Source organism: Salvelinus sp. IW2-2015, linkage group LG35 (assembly GCF_002910315.2).
Source record: "Salvelinus sp. IW2-2015 linkage group LG35, ASM291031v2, whole genome shotgun sequence".
Taxonomy (NCBI): domain Eukaryota; kingdom Metazoa; phylum Chordata; class Actinopteri; order Salmoniformes; family Salmonidae; genus Salvelinus; species Salvelinus sp. IW2-2015.
Window position 1 is genome coordinate 19,228,259 of NC_036874.1, and position 26,461 is coordinate 19,254,719.

Below are 26,461 nucleotides of genomic sequence, written 5' to 3' on the forward strand. Positions count from 1 at the left end.
GGAAGACTGAAAACGGGTAGAAGGAAGACTGACTGACTGAAGGAAGGCGGACAGAAAATAGACAGACTGAAAGAAGACAGACGGACGTATTAGAGATTGAAAGAAAAGTAGAGATGGACATGAAGCCGTTTCTTCTCTGTAGTTATTTTTTGTCTGTCCCACAAAATCTTTATCCAAAAGGATAAGCAGTGATTATGGCTTTAAACGGTCTAGCTCACAATAAAATGTACGTTTCTTCATAACAGAAAATTGCTGGGTGTGATCTAGCATTTGAGGAAAGAGATCTGGGAGCTGGAATAATCCTCAGTTTGAATCTGATAGTGTTTATTTTATAGCATTTTTGTGACTATTAATAAGAGTGTAATCTAACGTACTCTTGGCCCAAGTCTCACCTGTTTCTCATACTCCTATTTAGCCCACACAGTCCAACATTTTGGGCACCCCTGCTTTACATTCAGCAATACCCCTGTGGTGTGGTCCAGATGTCAATAGCTACATTTTGTCTTGTCTCATTGTCACAGCATTCACTGGAGTCACAATCACACATCAGAATACTTGTCGGGCCAGGGAGAGACTTTCCCAAACCACCGTCCCGCCTAGTAGTGCGGAAATCCAGAAGGCATTTGGAGTGTGATTACTAAATGGGTCATTCGATTCCCTGGCCCCCGGGGGGGTGAAATGCTATCTCACGAAATTGAAATAACAGCGCTGCCTTCTTTGTGTTAGAAGCATCTGAAGATTGTGCTTTTGTTGGAGTATGGTATGCAGCTAACTGAGGTAGTGAAGTGAAACACTTATTTAAACACAATCTCTCTCGTGTGTGTGAGTGACAACAAGCAGGAGGAATGGGGTCAATTTAGCTGCAGGGAATTGGGCGGTAGCCTCACTTATTCACACTCCCTGTGAGTCATATTCCGTAACATGTCACAGCATGATATTGGTGCCCTCTTTCACCCCTTGACTGATTTGCTCTCTGCTTTACCCTGTTTGCCAGGCACCGTTACCCTCTTGTTCTCCCAATTTCCAGATCTGTAGCCAGTTACTCAAGCTCAGTAGACAGGGATACAAATCTAATGGCAATTTATTATTTTAAAGGGATGGTACAAATATCTATTCCTGAGTGATTGGACAGTCCTACTCCCAACCGGAGGTCCATACCTAGAAATGCCATGGCTGTCAAAGCAGGCATTCTTCCAGTAAGTTGACTCTGGAGACTGTCATGGTGAGATCCCCATATTAGTATGTGGTCTCTGACCGAGTCAGTGTGTTGCAACCAAACCAGGGACCTCAGCAACGTAAACAAACACTCAACCAACCTCTTTAACATCAGAGACGCCCAGAACACTTTTGGTTCGGATACTGTATCTGTGGTACCTTTTGGTGTAAACAAATGAAGCTATGTTTTTGTCTTTTTCTATATCCATGTGTTGCGTATTTCTCGGCTATGTTTCGAGTGAGGTCAGGAGTCCACACCACCAAGTAAAAAATAACGCTGTATATAAGCTGCAGAATTGCAGATAGGGCGTGTTGTGATACATTGGGACTTCACTTGCCAAGTGGTTTAGAAGGTGGAGGAGCCAGGTGATTCATTTGCTTCCTGTCTGTTCTAGTTGCAGTGTGTCACATGCCTGCAGTAGACCCTCTTGTATAAGTGAGAGAATCACAGCTTTGTCTGTCGTGCATCATCTCTGTGGAAACAATATTCTCATTCCAAACCGGAGAAGCAATTTCTCTCCACTCACAGCTCAGGGCTGCACGATCCAATAGAAACACTTCAGCTGAACCAGTCCATTACTACCACAACACTAGCAGGTTTTTACAGACTGGATTGACGGAGTAGCTAACTGTACTTACGTCAAGTATAATTGCTGTGCTGTTATTTGTCTCCTAATCAAGAGTAGGGAAATAATCTATTGAGGATAGAGCGATGTGATTAGGAGACTTGGAGACGATGGAGTTGAGGAGAGACAGACGAGGTTTGGATGAGATCAGACTATACGATAGTGTTAGATATACGTTGTGGTCTGTTGCATCTTCTTCCTCCACCGCAACCCTATTCGTTGTCCTGCTGCTGCAGGGTTTACAGTAAAGCCAGATGAACAGCCTGAGAGATGCGATCTCCATGATCATCCTGCTCTCTCAGCATGTCATGCAGCTCGTTGTCTACCAGCCTAAGTCAAACCCCGATAGCATTTCAAAAGAACACATCCTACTTCTCTCCAACATCCATATCACGCAAAGCCTGGCCGTGCAAACATACAGTTCGTTCCGCTCCACTGTTCCAACCAGCAAAATAAAGTTCTGAACCAGTTCGAACCAATAAAAAAGTAACGGTTTATATCATTCCTTTGCGGATAGAGCAGGCAAGCTAGTTGTTTACATGCATGATGGACAGACAAGTGTACACTATGGAGCAAGATGCAACAGAAATGTTGCGAGTGGCAGAAAAGAGCGGGAGAGTGTTAAGGAGAAGGCGTGAGGCAGTGGGCATCTTGTTATGACATGCATTATTTGAATTAGGGCCACAGAATTCTATCTAGGAGGAGCGGCTTATATGGAAGAACTTTGAATGTCCTTTTGACCTAGCTAGCTAAGAAGCTTGTCTTTGCAGAGCGGCACCAGAATTAAAAACACGTCTTACCTTTTTGTGGTTAATAAATCTAACGTGAAACGTGATAGAAAGGCCTAGTTATCATTGAAAAAGTTCATCCTCCTCTAGCTAATTTCACATCTCTCTCTCCATCTTCTGAATCATGCTTGCACATCAGTACAGTACAATGTGTCTTTTTGTAATTTAGGTGAACTGTCCCTTTAACAGTTTGGCCTGTCAATCGATCACTGTGGGTGGGATTGTCAGGGGAAGGGACAGGATGTTTGTGAGTCAGAGTTGTTAGGGTTCCAGACCTGTCAATCAATCAATCACTGTGGGTGGGACTTTGAGGGAAGGTGGTAGATAAGTAATCTAGTCAGAAAAAACTAGTCTTACAAATAAATTTACTCTGGCAAATACTAAATCTAGTCTACACTTTACAGACGGTAGGCAATTAAGGTCACAGTTATGAAAACTTAGGACACTAGAGGCCTTTTATCTGACTCTGGAAAAACACCAAAAGAAAGATGCCCAGGGTCCCTGTTCATCTGTCTATGTGTGCCTTAGGCATGCTGCAAGGAGGCATGAGGACTGCAGATGTGGCCAGGGCAATAAATTGCAATGTCCGTACTGTGAGACGCCTAAGACAGCGCTACAGGGAGACGGGATGGACAGCTGATCGCCCTCAGTGGCAGACCACATGTAACAACACCTGCACAGGATCGGTACATCCGAACATCACATCTGCGGGACAGGTACAGGATGGCAACAACTGCCCGAGTTACACCGGGAACGCACAATCCCTCCATCAGTGCTCAGACTGTTCGCAATAGGCTGAGAGAGGCTGGACTAAGGGCTTGTAGGCCTGTTGTTAAGGCAGGTCCTCACCAGACATCACCGGCAACAACGTCGCCTATGGGCACAAACCCACCGTTGCTGGGCCAGACAGGACTGGCAAAAAGTGCTCTTCACTGACGAGTTGCGGTTTTGTCTCACCAGGGGTGATGGTCGGATTCGCGTTTATCGTCGAAGGAATGAGCGTTAAACCGAGGCCTGTACTCTGGAGCGGGATCGATTTGGAGGTGGAGGGTCCGTCATGGTCTGGGGCGGTGTGTCACAGCGTCATCGGACTGAGCTTGTTGTCATTGCAGGCAATCTCAATGCTGTGCGTTACAGGGAAGACATCCTCCTCCCTCATGTGGTACCCTTCCTGCAGGCTCATCCTGACATGACCCTCCAGCATGAGTGCCACCAGCCATACTGCTCGTCCTGTGCATGATTTCCTGCAAGGTAGGGATGTCAGTGTTCTGCCATGGCCAGCAAAGAGCCTGGATCTCAGTCCCATTGAGCACGTCTGAGACCTGTTGGATCGCAGGGTGAAGGCTAGGGCCATTCCCCCCAGAAATGTCCGGGAACTTGCAGGTGCCTTGGTGGAAGAGTCGGGTAACATCTTACAGCAAGAACTGGCAAATCTGGTGCAGTCCATGAGGAGGAAATGCACTGCAGTACTTAATGCAGCTGGTGGCCACACCAGATACTGACTGCTACTGTTGATTTTGACCCCCGCTTTGTTCAGGGACACATTATTCCATGTCTGTTAGTCACATGTCTGTGGAACCTGTTCAGTTTATGTCTCAGTTGTTGAATCTTGTTATGTTCATACAAATATTTACACATGTTAAGTTCGCTGAAAATAAACACAGTTGACAGTGAGAGGACATTTTATTTTTTTGTTCAGTTTAGTTCATTCTATTGGGAGAAGGCTATACAGACTTTTCTGGCTAGTGAATTGAAACTTTTCAATGAAGAAGCCGAGTTAATCAATTAAGTGGAAAAAGTAGCCTGCTAACTATCTGAAGCTTTTTAGCCGAAGGCCAGCGCTTATGGAAAATACTGCACTCGTTTGTGCACACACACACATATGCTGCACAAATGCTGTTAGAATGGGATTTGCGTGTGTGTGTGTGAGTTTAAGTATTTATTATCTCCGGGGGCTATTCATATTGTGATGAATTGTTACTCATGGGCTGACTGAACTAACTGTACTAAATGTATCAAATGTGAAATAGGGTTCCCTCGGGGGGGAAAAGGTTGTGAACCCCTGTGTTAGAACATGCTACAAACTGTATTTGCCTACTCAAATCATGTTCACCCTCTACCCCRTTGTACATTTGTCATGGTACCATAATACGCTGCTGGTCTCATTGCCTGCCACGTGCTTGCCTTAGACACCACAGGCAGGCTGGGGAGAGACATTATGTCTACAGTAACCATAGATTTTGTCAGTGGGTGCTGTGTCACACTGTATTGATCAGACTGTGTGTGTTGTGTTTTTCAGTCGGTGGCCAAGACCGGACGGCTACTTATCAGTCACGAGGCTCCAATCACCGGAGGCTTTGCTGCCGAGATCAGCTCCACAGTGCAAGTAAGTGTGTTTGTGTGTGGTCATGCATGCGGAGGGTTCTATTGGAATCCCAGGAGGCCATCAGAGGTGAGATGTGGGACGGATTGCACATGGACAGTAGGGTAACTATATCTGTGGGGATGGGGGTTTGGGTTGGACTTTCTCTGTTTGAAATGTGAAATGAAATTCAAATGTCTGTCAGTGGGTGTCCTCGGGGTCAGGCAATAAATCTGAGTTTAAGAGGCACTGACAGATACACTTCCGGTCAAAAGTTTTAAAACACCTACTCGTTCAAGGTTTTTTCTTTATTTATACTATTTTCTACATTGTAAAGTAATAGTGAAGCCATAAAAACTATGAAATAACACATATGGAATCATGTAGTAACCAAAAAAAAAGTGTTTAACAAATCAAAATATATTTTATATTTGAGATTCTTCAAATAGCCACCCTTTGACTTGATGACAGCTTTGCACACTCTTGGCATTCTCTCAACCAGCTTCATGAGGTAGTCACCTGCAATGCATTTCATTTAACAGGTGTGCCTTGTTAAAGTTAATTTATGGAATTTCTTTCCTTAATGCGTTTGAGCCAATCAGTTGTGTTGTGACAAGGTAGGGGTGGTATACAGAAGATAGCCCTATAGGTAAAATACCAAGTCCATATTATGGCAAGAACAGCTCAAATAAGCAAAGAGAAACGACAGTCCATTATTACTTTAAGACATGAAGGTCAGTCAATACGGAATATTTCAAGAACTTTGAAAGTTTCTTCAAGTGCAGTCGCAAAAACCATCAAGCACTATGATGAAACTGGCTCTCATGAGGACCGCCACAGGAAAGGAAGACCCAGAGTTACCTCTGCTGCAGAGGATAATTTCATCAGAGTTACCAGCCTCAGAAATTGCAGCCCAAATAAATGCTTCACGGAGTAAAAGTAACAGACACATTTCAACATCAACTGTTCAGAGGAGACTGCGTGAGTCAGGCCTTCATGGTTGAATTGCTGCAAAGAAACCACTACTAAAGGACACCAATTAGATGAAGAGACTTCCTTGGGCCTAGAAACACGAGCAATGAACATTAGACCGGTGGAAATTTGTCCTTTGGTCTGGAGTCCAAATTGGAGATTTTTGGTTCCAACCGCCGTGTCTTTGTGAGACGCAGTGTGGGTGAACGGATGATCTCTGCATGTGTATTTCCCACCGTRAAGCATGGAGGAGTTAGTGTTATGATGTGGGGGTGCTTTGCTGGTGACACGGTCTGATTTTATTTAGAATTCAAGGCTCACTTAACCAGCATGGCTTCCACAGCATTCTGCAGCGATACACCATCCCATCTGGTTTGCTCTTAGTGGGACTATCATTTGTTTTTCAACAGGACAATGAACCAACACATCTCCAGGCTGTGTAAGAGCTATTTGACCAAGAAGGAGAGTGATGAAGTGCTACATCAGATTACCTGGCCTCCACAATTCCCCGACCTCAACCAAATTGAGAAGGTTTGGRATGAGTCGGACCGCAGAGTAAAGGAAAAGCAGCCAACAAGTGCTCAGCATATGTGGGAACTCCTTCAAGACTTTTGAAAAAGCATTCCAGGTGAAGCTGGTTCAGAGAATGCCAAGAGTGTGCAAAGCTGTCAAGGCAAATGGTGCCTATTTGAAGAATCTCAAATATAAAATATATTTTGATTTGTTTAACACTTTTTTTGGTTACTACATGATTCCATATGTGTTATTTCATAGTTTTGATGTCTTCACTATTATTCTACAATCTAGAAAATAGTAAAAAATWAAGAAAATCCCTTGAATGAGTAGGTGTTCTAAAACYTTTGACCTGTAGCCTGTCAGATATGTCATACTGAAACTTGTTAAACTTTGTCAGTTGAAATGAGTAATATATATTGGATCAAGCCAGTTGAAACTAATACTCAACCTTGTCTGTGGATTCATTTTTGCTCGTGGAATGTACTGGAGGTGTATCCTCTTTCTCTCCCTCCCCTCCCCTCCCTCCCTCTGTCTAATGAAGACTCTGCTCTGGCCTGGTGAGGGCATGATCAAAGTATTTGCTGTGTTCCCTTCAGGGAGAACGTGAGAGGGTTTGAGCCATAGTTTCACCTCCTTGAGCTATTCCTGAGTTATGATTATGACCCTTTTCGGCAGGGCGTTTTTAAAAATTATTATTTAGATTTTTTTCCCATAGACCACAATCAAAGGTATCCGGTTAATGGCATGCTATTCAGTGTAGGCATTACCTCAAGTGGATGATGCCCTGTGTGTCTGCATCAGCGCTGAGATGAGGGCCTTGGAATTGGTCCTTCTCATCTCCCTGGCTGTCACTCATGTTGTTGTTATCCCCAGACCTGCTTATTGGTAGGATTATTGGTCTATGAGTCATAGCCATGTTTTCACATGTTTTGTGTCCCGAGGTAACCAGCAGTATTTTTAGTCATGAACCAATGTTTTAAATGGACCGCCATGCTCCACAGTTGAATGTGAGAAAGCATATGGTGAATTGAACTGTTTACAGCATTTAATACCTCGTTTTTATTGTGCATAGCAATTAGCTTTATGAGCTTTGTGTATGATGAGGAATTGTTGAGACTGCTTTTATCTCGCGCCAAATGAATCCTCAACCACTACTGACAGAATAAATGATCACATGCACTTGCACCTCATGTCTAAGTGTACCCAGGTGTTGCGGCCGCATGCCACGTTGTCCCCCCTCAAGAGCAGGGCACACACACACTCTCGTGGCCAAGTTCCCTTGGCAACGTGACCTCGCTGGCTCTGGAGGGCCCACTTGCCCCCTGTACAGATGGCCACGGGTGGCGGTCAGTACTGCGACTCGCCGGACTRTGGTGACTCACCCGCTAATAACGGGGATGTGGCGTGGGTTCCACGCTGATAATGCGATGAAATGGAAAAAGCGCTAAAAATAGAGCTTTTAGTAGAAATGTGCTGAGCTATCGGACCTGGGTCAAGCCTCTGGGAACTACAACAACAATGTATCAAGTGCTCTCAAGGGAACGACCAGAAAGGGAGACCTAATCCACTACTTAACAAGAGTCAAGTGCAGAGAGGAAGACCTGCAGCACCAGAGCTTAGAGCGGAGAGTGAGATCTGCACCACACCTCACAACCAGTCAAAAGCAGAGAGGGTGACCTGCACCACACCTCACAAACCAGGGTCAACAGCAGAGTGGAGACCTGCACACACCTCACATACCAGGGTCAACAGCAGAGATGGAGACCTGCACACACCTCACAATACCAAGGGTCAACAGCAGAGAGGGTGACCTGCACCTCACCTCACATACCAGGGTCAACAGCAGAGATGGAGACCTGCACCACACCTCACATACCAGGGTCAACAGCAGAGATGGAGACCTGCACCTCACCTCACATACCAGGGTCAACAGCAGAGATGGAGACCTGCACCTCACCTCACAAACCAGGGTCAACAGCAGAGATGGAGACCTGCACCACACCTCACAAACCAGGTGTCAACAGCAGAGATGGAGACCTGCACCCACCCTCACATACCAGGGTCAACAGCAGAGATGGAGACCTGCACCACACCTCACATACCAGGGTCAACAGCAGAGATGGAGACCTGCACCTCACCTACAACCAGGGTCAACAGCAGAGATGGGACCTGCACCTCACCTCACATACCAAGGGTCAACAGCAGAGATGGAGACCTGCACCACACCTCACAAACCAGGGTCAACAGCAGAGATGGAGACCTGCACCACACCTCACAAACCAGGGTCAACAGCAGAGATGGAGACCTGCAACTCACCTCACAACCAGGGTCAACAGCAGAGATGGAGACCTGCACCACACCTCACAAACCGGGTCAACAGCAGAGATGGAGACCTGCACCACACCTCACAAACCAAGGGTCAACAGCAGAGATGGAGACCTGCACCACACTCACATACCAGGGTCAACAGCAGAGATGGAGACCTGCACCCACACCTCACAAACCAGGGTCAACAGCAGAGATGGAGACCTGCACCACACCTCACAAACCAGGGTCAACAGCAGAGATGGAGACCTGCACCACACCTCACATACCAGGGTCAACAGCAGAGATGGAGACCTGCACCACACCTCACAAACCAGGGTCAACAGCAGAGATGGAGACCTGCACCACACCTCACAACCAGGGTCAAACGCAGAGATGGAGACCTGCACCACACCTCACAAACCAGGGTCAACAGCAGAGATGGAGACCTGCACCACACCTCACAAACCAGGGTCAACAGCAGAGAGTGAGACCTGCACCACACCTCACAAACCAGGGTCACGCAGAGATAGACTGCACCACACTCACACCAGGGTCAACAGCAGAGATGGAGACCTGCACCACACCTCACATACCAGGGTCAACAGCAGAGAGTGAGACTGCACCACACCTCACAAACCAGGGTCAACAGCAGAGAGTGAGACTGCACACACCTCACAACCACAGGTCAACAGCAGAGATGGAGACCTGCACCACACCTCACAAACCAGGGTCAACAGACAGAGATGGAGACCTGCACCACACCTCACATACCAGGGTCAACAGCAGAGATGGAGACCTGCACCCACCTCACAACCAGGGTCAACAGCAGAGATGGAGACCTGCACCACCTCACCTCACATACCAGGGTCAACAGCAGAGAGGAGACCTGCACCCACCTCACATACCAGGGTCAAACAGCAGAGAGGAGACCTGCACACACACCTCACAACCAGGGTCAACAGCAGAGAGGAGACCTGCACACACCTCACAACCAGGGTCAACAGCAGAGATGGAGACCTGCACCACACCTCACAAACAGTCAGAAGCACAGAGAGGGAGACCTGCGCCACCTCACAACCAGTCAGAAGCAGAGAGGGAGACCTGCGCCACACCTCACAACCAGTCAGAAGCAGAGAGGGGACCTGCGCCACACCTCACAACCGAGTCAGAAGCAGAGAGGGAGACCTGCGCCACACCTCACAACCAGTCAGAAGCAGAGAGGGAGACTGCGCCACACCTCACAAACCAGTCAGAAGCAGAGAGGGAGACCTGCGCCCACACCTCACAACCAGTCAAGCAGAGAGGGAGACCTGCGCCACACTCACATACCAGTCAGAAGCAGAGAGGGAGACCTGCGCCACACCTCACAACCAGTCAGAAGCAGAGAGGGAGACCCGCCACACCTCACAACCAGTCAGAAGCAGAGAGGGAGACCTGCGCCACACCTCACAACCAGTCAGACCAGAGAGGGAGACCTGCGCCACACCTCACAACCGTCAGAAGCAGAGAGGGAGACCTGCCCACACCTCACAACCAGTCAGAAGCAGAGAGGGGACTGCGCCACACCTCACAACCAGTCAGAAGGCAGAGGGAGACCTGCGCCAACACCTACAACCAGTCAGAAGCAGAGAGGGAGACCTGCGCCACACTCACAACCAGTCAGAGCAGGCAGAGGGAGACCTGCGCCACTCACAATACCAGTCAGAAGCAGAGAGGGAGACCTGCGCCACACCTCACAACCAGTCAGAAGCAGAGAGGGAGACCTGCGCCACACCTCACAACCAGTCAGAAGCAGAGAGGGGAGACCTGCGCCACACCTCACAACCAGTCAGAAGCAGAGAGGGAGACCTGCGCCACACCTCACAACCAGTCAGAAAGGCAAGAGCGAGACCTGCGCCACACCTCACAACCAGTCAAGAAGCAGAGAGGGAGACCTGCGCCACACCTCACAACCAGTCAGAAGCAGAGAGGGAGACCTGCGCCACACCTCACAACCAGTCAGAAGCAGAGAGGGAGACCTGCGCCACACCTCACAACCAGTCAGAAGCAGAGAGGAGACCTGCGCCACACCTCACAACCAGTCAGAAGCAGAGAGGGAGACCTGCGCCACACCTCACAACCAGTCAGAAGCAGAGAGGGAGACCTGCGCCACACCTCAAACAACCAGTCAGAAGCAGAGAGGGAGACCTGCGCCACACCTCACAACCAGTCAGAAGCAGAGAGGGAGACCTGCGCCACACCTCACAACCAGTCAGAAGCAGAGAGGGAACTGCGCCACACCTCACAACCAGTCAGAAGCAGAGAGGAGACCTGCGCCACACCTCACAACCAGTCAGAAGCAGAGAGGAGACCTGCGCCACACCTCACAACCAGTCAGAAGCAGAGAGGGAGACCTGCGCCACACCTCACAACCAGTCAGAAGCAGAGAGGGAGACCTGCGCCACACCTCACAACCAGTCAGAAGCAGAGAGGGAGACCTGCGCCACCCTCACAACCAGTCAGAAGCAAGAGAGGAGACCTGCGCCACACCTCACAACCAGTCAGAAGCAGAGAGGAGACCTGCGCCACACCTTACTACCAGGGTCAAAGGCAAGACTCGGCCTGGAATATCCCATTCATGGCGGGAATGAAGGCCTGGATACTAATGGCTTATAGTCTGGTATGGGTTACTATTACGATTGACGAAGTGCATGCTCAGCTGTCAGAGTCCAGGACTCAACTTTTCTTCTATTCTTTATGTGAAATATACTTTGAACAATGTGCAAATAGATTTTCTTTTGAAGTGACAGGGCTGGGAGTATGCCTTGATTTACCCACCCTGGAGCTTGTTGTTTCATTTGGATTGTTGAAGAATAAATAATTGAGATCAGGCCGTCCAGTAGGCTTACCCCGGCGTTCAGCTGTTTTGTCTCAGCAGCATGTCATCAGCTGTTTTGTTATCTGGCTCTGAGGCATGTGCAAAAACTCTTTCCACCCCTTTCCACGTGTTAGTGCCTCCAGGAGTGGCTATACAGAATGCTTTTGTCAATGTATTATGTCTGGACAGCAGGGTGAAACTGAAGGATAATCGGGTCAAAGCCAACTGCCTCGGGGCAGTGTAAGCACGGTCCAATTATGGATTAGTTTGACTTTCTTTTAAATTTGGAACAGCGGCGTTAAGGGTTTGAAAGTTTCCATTCGGTGGATTAGCTACACCTCACAAAAGGTGTTGTCATTGGCTGACCTCTATATCAGTGCTTCTCTGCTGACTTACAATGGACCTCAGGGATACAAAGAGTGCCATGGTAAAGTTGAGCAGCCTCTCCCATACTGCTGTGCATACAGCTTTGTGACAATTAACACACGGACCTCGCTGTGCTACATACAGTACCAGTCAAACGTATGGAATCATGTAGTAACCAAAAAAAAGTGGCCACCCTTTGCCTTGATGACAGCATTCCACACCCTTGGCATTCTCTCAACCAGCTTTGCGAGGTAGTCACCTGGAATGCATTTCAATTCACATGTGTGCGTTAAGTTAAATTCCATAAATGTTCCTTAATGCATTTGAGACAATCAGTTTTGTTGTGACAAGGTAGGGGTGGTATACAGAAGATAGCCCTATTTGGTAAAATACCACGTCCATATTGTGGCAAGAACAGCTCCTCAAATAAGCAAAGAGAAACGACAGTCCATCATTACTTTAAGACATGAAGGTCAGTCAATGCGGAACATTTCAAGAACTTTGAACGTTTCCTCAAGTGCAGTCGCAAAAACCATGTGTTATTTCATAGTTTTGAYGTCTTCACTATTATTCTACAATGAAGAAAATAGTACAAAAATAAAGGAAATCCCTTGAATGAGTAGGTGTCCTAACTTTTGACTGGTACTGTATAGTATTTATAGGCTAGACCCCTGGGATTGGATCGTGCAGTAGAGGCTGTGCTTACAAGCAACACTGGCTTTAAGTCTGTTTCACGCTATAGACGGAGGTACACTTAGGGACGAAGCGTTACTTGAGATACACAAGCAAAAATAGACCTTCCATGTGGTTTTATTTTTTTATTGAGTACCTACAGTTCATGCTRCATCTCCCCAGTCACTGCAAACACCAATCCCAGATTCTAAACTGGGTGGTTCGAGCTCTGAATGCTGATTGGCTGACAGCCGTGCTATATCAGATTGTATACCACAGGTATGAAAAAAGATATATTTTTACTTCTCTAATTAAGTTGGTAACCAGTTGATAATACCAATAGTTATGTCGTGCTTAAGAACAGCCCTTAGCTGTGGTATATACCACACCCCCTCGGGCCTTATTGCTTAATTACACACTGCCTTTGGTCCCGTAACCTTTGCTCTTGACCTACCACAGCTTTCAGACACGTTGGAATCATCCACACTGGTTTGCTCTGCCGAGTTCCTTCCTTTATTTGTGTGTAATGGGAAGGGCGCGGAGTCTAGCATCAAACTCCAACCCGACGCTTATCGCTGAGTTGTGGTGCTACTGGTCCGGGCCTCACATCAAAGATGGCCGTCTTCCATTCCGGCCTAGTTGGCGTTGGTCAAAGTTGAAAGCCTGCGTTTTTCTGACATAATTGCCTTCCCGAATCAGAAGCAGAACCCTTGTTTGCCTGTCAGGCCGTTTTAAAGAGTGAGCATTTCCTGGTTGAAAAAATTAATAAAATAAAGCTGGTTTGTTTCCTCAGGCGCTGTTTTCCTGCACCTTCTTCCACTGTAAAACCATGGCTGGATGCCCTCTGTCTCTCTCCCTCACAGGGTACACCAATGGCCTTCAAAGGGATGTGTTTATGGAAGAGGCCTGTTAAGCTTCACACACACTGAGGAAAGTCAAATTGGATAGTACACAGGCTGTGGTAGAGTAGCTCCATGCTCCATGTTCTCCTCTTTGCCAGTTGATGGGTTGAATGGCCACAGTCTAGCATGAAACCCTCATTGGCCAGTTTGGGTATTAATTCATCCATACTGGTCCATCCTTTACCTGCAGAGGTAGATTTGAATCTAAATTGCAAGGAATTCCCCTAAATTTGACCTTCAACGGGATGATTAGAGAATGTGTGATTCATTTTTCCTTCCAGGAAGTTGCTTAGTAAGTAATATATGTAAGTACCAGCACATAGGAAGTCTATAATGAACTCCTCTAATCAGTCCCTAAAAGCTTCCAGTGTTGATGAACCCACTAACTGCGGCTGTCTTTGAACCCTCTGAAACCATTGTTCATAGGGGAACCACGGAAGCAAATAAACAAATACTTTTAAGATCAAAATGGATTTTCCAAGATGTCTTTATAAAAAAAATGACCACACCATGTATTACTTGTAAACCCAGTAAAATAAATCTATGGACTGCTGTCAACTTCAGAGCGGTGTTGAAATGGCCTATGTAAGACTGATAAAGGTACAGATTAAACGGTGCTGAGAGACTAGGCAGTGGAAAGTACCCCAGCAGTGAGATCTCACTGATGCTTTCTTATGTACTGCTCCACACAGTGCATTCGGAAAGTATTAAGGAAAGTATTATTCAACATTTTGTTACGTTACAACCTTATTGTAAAATGGCTTAAATTGTTTCCCCCCCCAACATCAATCTACACACAATACCCCATAATGACAAAGCAAAAACAGGTTTTTAGAAATGTTTGGAAATGTATAAAAAGTACTAAACTGAAATATCTTATTTTTCTTATTTTTTACATAAGTATTCAGACCCAATAGTATTCAGTCCTTGGTTGCAACACTCACTACCAAGTTCCAAACTGCCTCTGGAAGCAACGTCAGCACAATAACTGTTCGTCGGGAGCTTCATGCAATAGGTTTCCATGGCCCAGCAGTACCACACAGCACAGAAGCCTAAGTTCATCATGTGCAATGCCTATTGTCGCCTGGAGTGGTGTAAAGCTCGCCCTCATTGGACTCTGGAGTAGTGGAAACGTGTCCTCTGGAGTGATGAATCTCTCTTCACCATCTAGCAGTCCGACGGACAAATCTGGGTTTGGCGGATGCCAGGCAAACGCTACCTGCCCCAATGGCATAGTGCCAACTGTAAAGTTTGGTGGAGGTGGAATAATGGTCTGGAGCTGATTTTCATGGTTCGGTCGTTGCAGTGAAGGGAAATCTTAACGCTACAGCATTCAATGACATTCGCAACAATTTTGTGCTTCCATCTTTGTGGCAACAGTTTGGGGAAGGCCCTTTCCTGTTTCAGCATGACAATATCCCAGTGCACAGAGAGCGGTCCATACAGAAATGGTTAGTTGAGATCAGTGTGGAAGAATTTGACTGGCCATCAAACACCTTTGGGATTAATTGGAACGCCGACTGTGAGCCAGGCCTAATCTCCCAACATCAGTGCCAGACCTCACTAATGCTCTTGTAGCTGAATAGACGCAAGTCCCTGCAGAAAAGTTCCAACATCTAGTGGAAAGCCTTCCCAGAAGAGTGGAGGCTAATATAGCAGCAAATGGGGGACCAACTCCATATTAATGCCCATGATTTTGGAATGAGATGTTTGACAAGCAGGTGTCCACATACTTTTGGTAATGTACCATTAGCCCTATAATTAGGATGCCAAATTCATGATATTAATAATACACTTTATGTTTGGATATTGTCTTGTATTTGAAGGATGGTTGATTGATTTCAAATGTAGTCTACAAGTTATTACTATATTGAATCTCAACCAAAAACCTCCATCTCAACCAAAAATCGAAGTTAAAGAATAGGACTAAATCAAATCAAACTTTATTTGAAGTGCATTTAAAGTTTGATTTGAATTAGAGCTATTCTTAAAATTTTTGGTTGAGATGGAGACACGAATCCAACATATCAATTATTAATTTGTAAACAAACTGTATATTGAATTGGGAACACAACCAAATATCACGTTTTGAAGGAGTATCTTCTGCTTGGATAGTACACACTCATTGGCCAGTTTATTAGGTATACCCATCTAGTAGCGGTCGGACACCCCTTTTCCTCCAGAACAGCCTGAATTCTTTGGGGCTTGAAAACTTTGTTCAATTGGTATCAAGGGACCTAACGTGTGCCAGGAAAACATTCCTCACACCATTACACCACTGCCACCAGCCTGTACGGTTGACACCAGGCAGGATGGGGCTATGGACTCATGGTGATTATGCCAAATCCTGACTTTGCATGACACAACAGGAACTGGAATTCGTCGGACCAGGCAACTTTTATCCACTCCTCAATTGTCCAGTGTTCGTGATCGTGTGCCCACTGGAGCCGCTTCTCCATGTTTTTAGCTAATAGGAGTGGAAACCGGTGTGGTCATCTGTGATGAGGGCTGACAAGTTGTGCGTTTCCCGAGATGCCTTCCTGCACACACCTGTTGTACTTCGCCGTTATTTTCCTGTTTGTGGTCCGCCTGTTTGCTTACACGATTCTTGCCATGCTCCTTCGACCTCTCATCAACGTGAAAAGCCCAGGAGGCCGGCCGTTTCTGAGATACTGGAACCGGTGCGCCTGGCACCGACGATAATACCACGTTCAAAGGCGCTTAGGTCACTCGTTTGGCTCAATCAAACAGTAACTGGATGCCGGTCTGCATGCTTTATATAGCAAGCGACGGCCACGTGACTCACAGTGTGTAGGAGCAAACCATTATCGTGAACGGGGTGGTGTATTAAATAAATATTATGAATAGCGTACAGTACATAAGACAACATCCAAAGGTAAAAGTGTATTGTTATTATTAGTATCATGTATTTTCCATCCTATTTCTAGGGCTAATGGTTAGCGATTTCTAAACTTCCAAAGATGGATGAATGAGAGTTTACCTAGCTAACGTTGAAATGATGGTGTCCTTTGTTGGGCAAATCAGATGTCAATGTATGCTACTTAAACCTAACCTTACTCCGAATTTACTTTCACATACAACTTGTGTGAGAAAAGTTAGCTGAGTTACTTTCAACTATTCAATGATATTTTGGTAGTCTAGTCAAATGAGTATTGAAGCTGATCAATGTCTAAATGTGTTGACAGGGTAGCTCTGCTGAATTGAACACAGCTTGTTTCCAAATCTAAGCAGGGTACATAGAGATAAGCATTTTAAAACGTGAATTTTTCCATGTATAGACACACCCTATGTTTTAATAAGATTAACTATATGTACGCTACTGAGCTTGTTTGATGCTTTAAGCATTGTAATTAAAAATGAAGACCCAAAAATTACTAACGAGGGAGCCAGAGCTCAATATAGCCTAACTAGAAGAGTTATATAGCCTAACCTGTTCCTGACCCCCCTCCCCCCGCTGCTGCTGGCCTTCCGTTAAGCTCCTGAAGTTGCTAGTAAAAGGCTACACCAGCGGTCTGCAACCTTTTTCAATTTGGAGTGCATATTTATCATACTGTTTCTACTGATCTGCGAACCAGTTATGATTTTTTTTTWATGCACATTTTCGTGGAACAGTTTCAAATCATTTATAATAGTCTTCATATCTGAAAATCAATGTCATGTCGTTAATCAAAATTCTAAATGAAAAATATACTTTTAGATTTGTAACTTTCTATTGCCATTGCCAATATGTAAAAATAGCAGCCTGCAGGTAGCCAATATCCAGTGGTGTAAAGTACTTAAAAATGCTTTGTTTGTGAATTATGTCTGAGTGTTGTACTGTGACCTTGGCTAGCGGTAAAAAAATATATATATTTAATTGTCTTGTTTGCTTAATATAAGATATTTTAAATCATTTATACTTTTACTTTTGATACTTAAGTACATTTAAAACCAAATACTTTTACTTTTACTCAAGTAGTATTTTACTGGGTGACTTTTACTTGAGTCATTTTATTTTAAGGTATCTTAAAATTGGATACATTTTCCACCACTGCCAATATCCTGATTTAAAAATAAATATCCTATAAATCATATTGGCTACACATGGCCTGTCTGCAAGGAACTTGAAACATTGTATCAACTATTAACTTGGTCCAGCCCGAAGCTTGTGCTAGCAAACTTACAACATGATATGAAATATTCTGGGCGCTCAGTTTCCCACGCCAGTGAGCTCCTGACACACAGCTGTAGGCTATTTGCGCAAGGGATAAGAAGTAATCAGGTAGGCCTATTTTATGAAGTTTCCATCGACCAGAGCATGACATTTTATGTTATCGAAAGGGAGAGTGGTTATCGAAAGGGAGAGCACTGGAAAGATGTTTCAAATAGGCAACGTTAAGGAACTATTGTCATTCTCAAATGGATGTAGAAACAGACTTTGTTTACTTGCTGTTAGAGACGAAGAAAAAATTACTTTGAGAAGCCTCACAGTGGTGATGGTGAGTTAAGACAATCAGAAATAGTATAAGATCTCCAGATCTGGGCACATTTATAGGCCTACATTTGCTCGCAGGCAAGGTAGCCTAGGCCTACTTCTATACGTAGTCAGGTGCGTTTCCTTTCTCAAGATTGACAGGAGCGCACCAAACAAACGACAATTAATATATTGACAAGTCATAAATGGAATGAAATGAACCAAAACCTATTCATCACAAGTGTAGCCTAGGTTGTGCGCGCTGCAAACAGTGTCCAGTCCTACGATGAGAAGAGTAAGACTGTCATAATAATATTGAATGCATTAACAGAAATGACCGTAACCAAACAAACATTGTAGATTAGAAGTTATGGGAATTTACTGTAAATGTAGGCTTACTACTGGTGTGCAATCCCCACGGCCTCTGTAAAGGATTAGTCCACTTAGACAGGCGTGAATCAGACAGGTGTCTTGTGTGCCATTCGAAATATATATATATATATATATATATATACTGTATATATACAGTGCATTCGGAAAATAGTCAAACCCCTAGACTTTTTCCACATTTTGTTATGTAACAGCCGTATTAAATATATTTTTTTCATCAATCTACACACAATACCCCATAATGACAATCAGTTTTTTTTTTTTGGTGCAAATCTATAAAAAATAAAACTGAAATAAGACATTTTCATAAGTATTCACACCCTTTACTCAGTGCTTTGTTGAAGCACCTTTGGCAGCGATTACAGCCAGCCTTCTTGGGTAAAACGCTACAAGCTTGGCACACCTGTATTTGGGGAGTTTCTGCTATTCTTCTCTACAGATCCTTTCAAGCTCTGTCAAGTTGGATGGGGAGCGTCACTGCACAGCTATTTTCAGGTCTCTCCAGAAATGTTTGATCGGGTTCAAGTCTGGGCCACACAAGGACATTGTTATTGACTGTTTGTTTGTCCCATGTGTAACTCTGTGTTGTTTTTGTCGCACTGCTTAGCTTTATCTTGGCCAGTTCGCAATGAGAACTTGTTTTCAACTGGCAGACCTGGTTAAATAAAGGTATAAAAAATTTAAAAAACTTGTCTCAAGGACAGAGACATGTCCCGAAGCCACTCCTGCGTTGTCTTGGCTGTGTGCATAGGGTTGTTGGTCTGAGCGCTCTGGAGCAGGTTTTCATCAAGGTACTCTGTACTTTGCTTTGTTCATCTTTGCCTCRATGTACTTTGCTTTGTTCATCTTTGCCTCGATGTTCTTGTGGACCTTCAATGCTGCAGTAATAATTTGGTAGCCTTCCCCAAATCTGTGCCACAACACAATCCTGTCTCTGAGCTCTACGGACAAATCCTTCGACCTCATGGCTTGGTTTTTGCTCTGACATGCGCTGTCAACTGTGGGACCTTATATAGACAGGTGTGTGCCTTTCCAAGTCATGTCCAATCAGTTGAATTTACCACAGGTGGACTCCAATCAAGTTGTAGAAACATCTCAAGGATGATCAATGGAAACCGGATGCACCTGAGCTCAATGTCGAGTCTCATGTTAAAGGGTCAGAATGCTTATGTAGATAGGGTATTTGTTTTTTTATATTTAATAAATGTACAAGCATTTCTAAAAACCTGTTTTCACTTTGTCTATGGGGTATTGTGTTTAGATTGCTGAGGATTTTTTATTTTATTTAATCCATTTAGAATAAGGCTGTAACGTAACAAAATGTGGAAAAAGTCAAGGGGTCTGAATACTTCCCGAAGGCACTATATTTGTGACTGCTCGACTAAAAAAAATCTTGGTTGACCAACAGCCTATCAACCAAACAATTGACCAGTCAACTAACTAGGGTCAGTCCTAAAGATGTCCAAAGTACATATGAAAATCAACATAATTTCAACCACCCAATTTAGTATAGGATGAAAAATATTTTTAATGTTTCTACATGGAACTTTCAATGCAATTTCAACATGCATAGTTCTGATGATTATGTTGAAATTAGATTAATGTAACCTGACTAACAGGTTGTTAAGTCAATGTATTTAAGTGAAAGTTTTACCCTAATTTCAATGTTTACAATGCTGGTTCAAATTAGATCAAAACAGAACTGGTTGATTACTTATTTCAAGTCCAATGTATTTTCCACGTTGATTCCAAGTCACAATACAGATTCAGCTAGTGTGTGCCCAGAGGGCAGTGTGTGATTTGTCATTGTTGGCAGTCCCATTTGGTAATATTGGAATTACCCAATCGTGACTGAATTCCCCAATCTGTGGCTGTCGCTGACAAACTTTTTTTGTGTGACAGGAGACAAAATGCGCAACTGCAAATCTAAACCCCCGCCGGTTGGTATTTTTTACATTTTTCTATATTACCTCCTCGAGAGATCCATTTTGTCATATTTATATGCAGACATTTAAGTCAGATTGATGATGTGTTTTCTCTAAAGATTAACAGCGATTTGATTGAAATCGGAGTTCTGTGGCACATCACCATTTAGCTGTGGTGACAAGCAACCAGACTGCTTTCTTCCTGCTTCCAGTAAGTAAGTGTATTTAGAGGAGATTACAGTTAGGAATCTTACAGAAAAAAGCCTTTAGTACTGTCTTTCTGTCTGCCTGTGGATCATAGACTGTCTCATGAGACGTTCTCCCTTAACACTGTGCACTCTAGAGACACGGATGGTCCTCTATCATGACAGTAAATTGGGAGAGATGGACTAGGCTAAATGTTTCCATTCTTTCAGAAAGTCTGACAGGATTTATAACACTTCTGATGTAACGCTACAAAAATGCAGGCCTGACCAGACTCATCTTATTTGTTTTAAGCTTTATCTTCGTGATTAAGTGTGCTGTCAGTCTGTCACTGAAGTCCACTGCAGGCCCCCTCCAGCTGCCACACAAGTGTCTGCCTGTTACACTCCTAGCCCCCATGACCAGGAATAGCTCTCCACTGAGCAACACGGCAAGGAAACCTGGTCAAAGAATATAATTAGTCATCGCAGCTCAGATGTTTTTATTTTCCTTAGCCACTGCCAGACGTTGGTGAGCGTCCTTTCTGAGAGTTCTGCATCAAGAGAACCATCCACCTTCCAAGTGTTGAAGAGCTATTAAAGTTCTTTAGGACTGTGAAAACTGTAATTTTATGCTTATAAGATTTTGACCTTAGAGGCTAAATGGATTTATGTTCTTGCCTCAACTAGGTGCAATAGGGGAATAGAGATATTTGACGATAGAATATGTGAACTTATGGTCTTACACATACAATGCATCATGTCCAGTCTCCCAGCTCTGCCCTAGACTGTTGGAGAGGACAGAAGGAATTCTCCACGGAAACCGTTTGGCCCACTTGGCCATGGAGTGGCAGGCGGTGTGGGGTTGGATGGGGAGGGGATGCTGGCTGGCACTAACTGCTGGCATCCTTTTTAAAGCTAATCACCACTAATTAGCGAGGCAGAGCTGGGCTGCCTGTTGTGGGCTGAGTAATGACACCCCCAACCCCTCTTTGATACACTACAGTGGGCCATGAGCCATACACATGAGCCCATCACTTTCCCTGCACGCTGTAAACATGTAAAAAAAAAAAAAAAAATGCTTGTAACACTGATGTATGACCTTTGTTGTACCACTGTGGTAATAATGTATACTGCATATGTATTCCCGTCTCGTGGTACAGTAAACCCTAATGACCAGGAGGACCATTTTGTCCGTCTGCTAATTCCTTTTTAACATGTCAAAGAAACCTGAGACATGCCGCTGCTGGCAATGCTAAAGCTATATCTATAAATTAGACGCGGCGGGCCTGGCGTGATACTGGGGACGTGGAGCCGACACGTATCTACAGGCTCTCTGTTGTTTTTACAGCCCATGAAATAAGGAGACASACAAAGGCTTTCTCATGGAGCCTGACTTTCTTCTGAACCCTGCCAGATGTTTTGGAGGAGATGAAAAACATATTACTGCAGAAACATGCAAATACAACACAATGTCCACAGAGTAGGGCTAGCCTTAGTTTAGCTAGGGGTCTGCAGAATCTGTTCTAAAAGCTAAATGACTCCCTACTCGTCTTTGTCTCAGTTATCACGTTTGTGACWGATTTTTTATTTTGTGTAGGTTTGATTGGGTGGGCTGTGAGCACACATCACATACACATTGTACGAGGGTGTGTGAATGTGTGTCTGTCTCTGTCTGTGTGTCTGAATGCGAGTTACTAAGACCCTGTGGTTAATTTGTCTCAGCGATGGCTCTCCTCTCCTGTGAAGGCTATTGGCCCCTCCATTGCTTTTAGATGCTGTGGGAGGAGGTCAAAAGCCAATAGAGACATGAGCGATGGCTTGTTTTCCAGCCCTGCCAAAAGACAAGCTGTGCGTTGGCCAGCTCTGAGCTGTGATTTTAAATAAGCCATTTGTCTCCCAACTTTTAAGGGTGGTGGTAGTGAATTCACTGAAGCTGTTGGCATTGTTCCAGTGAATGATTTCTAGTGTTACTGTGGCTACAGCCACTGTCTCTCTGTCAAGCAATAGATCAAGGGCCTGGAGTTTTTCCTGCTATTTGGTTTTTAATCAGGATCCCGATTAGCTGTTGCAAAAGCAGCAGCCACTCTTCCTGGGGTCCACACTAAACATGAAACATGACATAATACAGAACATTAATAGACAAGGACACAACTACGTAGTTCTTTTTTTGAAAGGCACACGTAACCTACATATCGGTGCATACACAAACTGTCTAGGTCAAATAGGGGAGAGGCGTTGTGCCGTGAGGTGTTGCTTTATCTGTTTTTTGAAACCAGGTTTGCTGGGCTCTGTTCTGGGCCAGCTGCAGCTTAACTACAGTTGAAGTYGGAAATTTACATACACTTAGGTTGGAGTTATTAAAACTCATTTTTCAACCACTCCACAAATTTCTTGTTAACCAACTATAGTTTTGGCAAGTCGGTTAGGACATCTACTTTGTGCATGACACAAGTAATTTTTGTTTCCAGACAGATTATTTCACTTATAATTCACTGTATCACAATTCCAGTTGGTGAAAAGTTTACATACACTAAGTTGACTGTGCCTTTAAACAGCTTGGAAAATTCCAGAAAAGTATGTGATCGCCATAAAAAAAGCCAGACTACGGTTTGCAACTGCACATGGAGACAAAAAAACTTACTTTTTGGAGAAATGACCTATGGTCTGATGAAACAAAAATAAAACTGTTTGGCCATAATGACCATCGTTATGTTTGGAGGAAAAATGGGGAGGCTTGCAAGCCGAAGAACACCATCCCAACCATGAAGCATCGGGGTGGCAGCATCATGTTTTGGGGGTGCTTTGCTGCAGGAGGGACTGGTGCGCTTTAAAAAATAGATGGCATCATGAGGAAGAAAAATTATGTGGATATATTGAAGCAACATCTCAAGACATCAGTCAGGAAGTTAAAGCTTGGTCGCAAATGCGTCTTCCTAATRGACAATGACCCCAAGCATACTTCCAAAGTTGTGGCAAAATGGCTTAAGGACAACAAAGTCAAGGTATTGGAGTGGCCATCACAAAGCCCTGACCTCAATCAATCCTACATAAAATTTGTGGGCAGAACTGAAAAAGTGTGTGCAAGCAAGGAGGCCTATAAACCTGACTCAGTTACACCAGCTCTGTCAGGAGGAATGGGCCAAAATTCACCCAACTTATTGTGGGAAGCTTGTGGAAGGCTACCCAAAACATTTGACCCAAGTTAAACAATTTAAAGGCAATGCTACCAAATACTAATTGAGTGTATGTAAACTTCTGACCCACTGGGAATGTGATGAAAGAAATAAAMGCTGAAATATATAATTATCTCTACTATTGTTCTGACATTTCAYATTCTTAAAATAAAGTGGTGATCCTAACTGACCTAAGACAGGGAATTTTTACTAGGATTAAATGTCAGGAATTGTGAAACTGAGTTTAAATGTATTTGGTTACGGTGTATGTAAACTTCCGACTTCAACTGTAGGTCTTTCCTTGCAGGACTGGACAATAATCAAGATTAGACAAAACTAGAGCCTGCAGAACTTGCTTTTTGGAGTGTGGTGTCAAAAAAACAGAGCATCTCTTTATTACGGACAGACCTCTCCCCATCTTTACGTTTTGACCATGACAGTTTACAATCTAAGGTAACGCCAAGATATTTGGGTCTCCTCAACTTGTTCAACAGCCACACAATTCATTACCAGATTCAGCTGAGGTCTAGAACATAGGGAATGTGGTCATGAAAAACTCTGGCCTTATGTGTGTACCGCAAAGTCAGATAAACAGTTGCATTTACCGGGTCATGTTTAGAAGGATAGAAACCTAGTAAAACGGGGACGTACTATTTCAACTTTCAACGAAAGAAATACGAAATTCTTTCGTATTTCCTCTTGCTGCTTTTTTCCAACGTATGCCCTACTGAACACGAATTGTTGCGATTACCCAAACACCTGCAGAGCCTGKCGTCCATGTCAAGAGGGATGTAATGTGACTGCTGAGAGCGAGTGAAACTGACCCACGTACCTGTTGTGTGTCCACAGGAGGAGTGCTTCCTCAACCTAGAGGCGCCCATCGCTAGAGTCTGCGGCTACGACACTCCCTTCCCCCACATCTTCGAACCCTTCTACATCCCAGACAAGTGGAAATGCTTTGACGCCGTCAAGAAGTTGATCAGCTACTGATCTCCAACTACTGATCCCCAGGTGAGTACCACGTTGGAAATGGACGTGTCTGTTCTCTGGGGTTTGTAGTTTTTAACTGTGCACCTTTTTGAACCCCCCCCAAAAAATAAATCTGATCAAAAATCAAGACCATATGTTCACCTCCAACCACTTTTTAACATGGATTGATAAAGAACAATGAAGATTATATCAGAAGCCTTATCAGTTATGCGTTCAGGAGTCGCAATGTTCTGRAACGTTGCCAATAGAAATGTATTTTGTAGAGCTGACATGATTCCATTTTTTGACATGACTGAGGAACACKCCTGTTCTGCATGATATATTCCTATCTGGAAAATCAAACATTACACCCCCACTGAACGCAATCCTGATCTCTGTGGTCCTTGCAATTGTCCTCAAACGTCTCACTATGGCTGACTGACACCCCGTCTAGATTGAATGATCATGGTTCCTGTCTCCGATTTAACTTGTGTAGCTCCATGCTGTTATTTTATAGTTTGTGTATTGCAAATGATTATCTTTACTTSTGGCAGAATTGATGAGTAGTTCACTTTGAAATGGAGAGCGCTGTTGTCATTCGCCTCGATCGGCTGTGTTTAATCCTTTTTTTAATTGCCTGTGTCGTTTTGAGCACCATGTTGTAAAAACGAGCCTGGAWAGAAGTCAATAAAGGGATGGTAAATTGAATTCTACAGGAGTCAACCCCCGCCTTTCTCTCACGCTCTCTCCCTCTCCCTCTGCTATGTCAAGTAAGATATCCGTACTGACGTACTGAACCGTTCTCTTCTCATTATTCTTCCCAGAGCCACCTCTCGGAGGACCTAGACTCCAAGCTCTCTCTCGCCATTGTTCTCACCAATGGACATCATGCAGAAAAATACACTTTGWCGGCCATCCAATCAGGAAGCAGCATCCAGACGGAGCTCTTGGCCCTCCCTGTGGAAGCACAGACTGTTACTTCTGGTTTAGTGAACGTTTTCTGTAAATGGGGAATAGGTGTCCTCTTGGTCGACTCTCTTATTACTGTACGTTTTCTAGCTTCCATGGTAAAACAGATCCACACAGACAGTTTCACAAACACTGGTGTGAGTACTAGTAAGTGTTTATTCTATAGGAACTCTGACTGTTAGAATAGTTAAATGTGTGTCTGCCTCAGTCTTCCCCGTTTAATTTTACTCTTTGAATGACTCTTTGCCTTTCTAATCTTAGTTTTGTTTGACATCAAGTTGACTGTACTAAAAATAATGGACCTGTGTTTTTTTAATGAAAATAAAGTAATTGACTTTCGGCCTCATTATATTTGACAGTTCTTTTAAAGGGGCAATCGGAAGTAACTACATCCATTTTTTTTTTTACTTATAAATTAATGATATGTACCCATTGATTCTTGAAGAATGTATCTTATAAATGTCTCATGAGTTCAACTGTCATAACCCATCAAAACCCACAATATAAGYTTGTTTTACTCCAATGTTTGTAAACACAGTCAATGTAAACAAACACAGGTATAGACTCAATGTGGTTACTATACTTTTTATATAATGGATGGTCAGTCCTTGCATCCATAGCTCTGTGAATTTGAGTGGTTACATTTCCCCGCCCCATCCCTCAGCTTTTTGGCGAAACAGTGGCGGGGAGTGTTTCACCTGCTGATTGCCACTTTAATGTCTTGATGGTTTTCATAGCTGAGACGGTAAAGTCTTTATACTGGTCATTCACCTTTTATGATGAAGCTATGGAG

The 26,461-nt window shown here is 44.2% G+C and overlaps 1 protein-coding gene across 1 annotated transcript in view; it reads left to right on the forward strand.

Moving 5' to 3' along the window:
- LOC111959008 (2-oxoisovalerate dehydrogenase subunit beta, mitochondrial) overlaps positions 1-26,014 on the forward strand; it is an 88,577-nt gene extending 62,563 nt beyond the window's left edge. The window contains exons 9-11 of the mRNA XM_023980404.2: positions 4,929-5,015; positions 24,580-24,741; positions 25,524-26,014. Of these exons, the coding sequence (XP_023836172.1) occupies positions 4,929-5,015; positions 24,580-24,720 (228 nt within the window). The 3' untranslated portion in view covers positions 24,721-24,741; positions 25,524-26,014. The remainder of the gene's footprint in view (positions 1-4,928; positions 5,016-24,579; positions 24,742-25,523) is intronic.
- Positions 26,015-26,461: the final 447 nt, after the last annotated feature.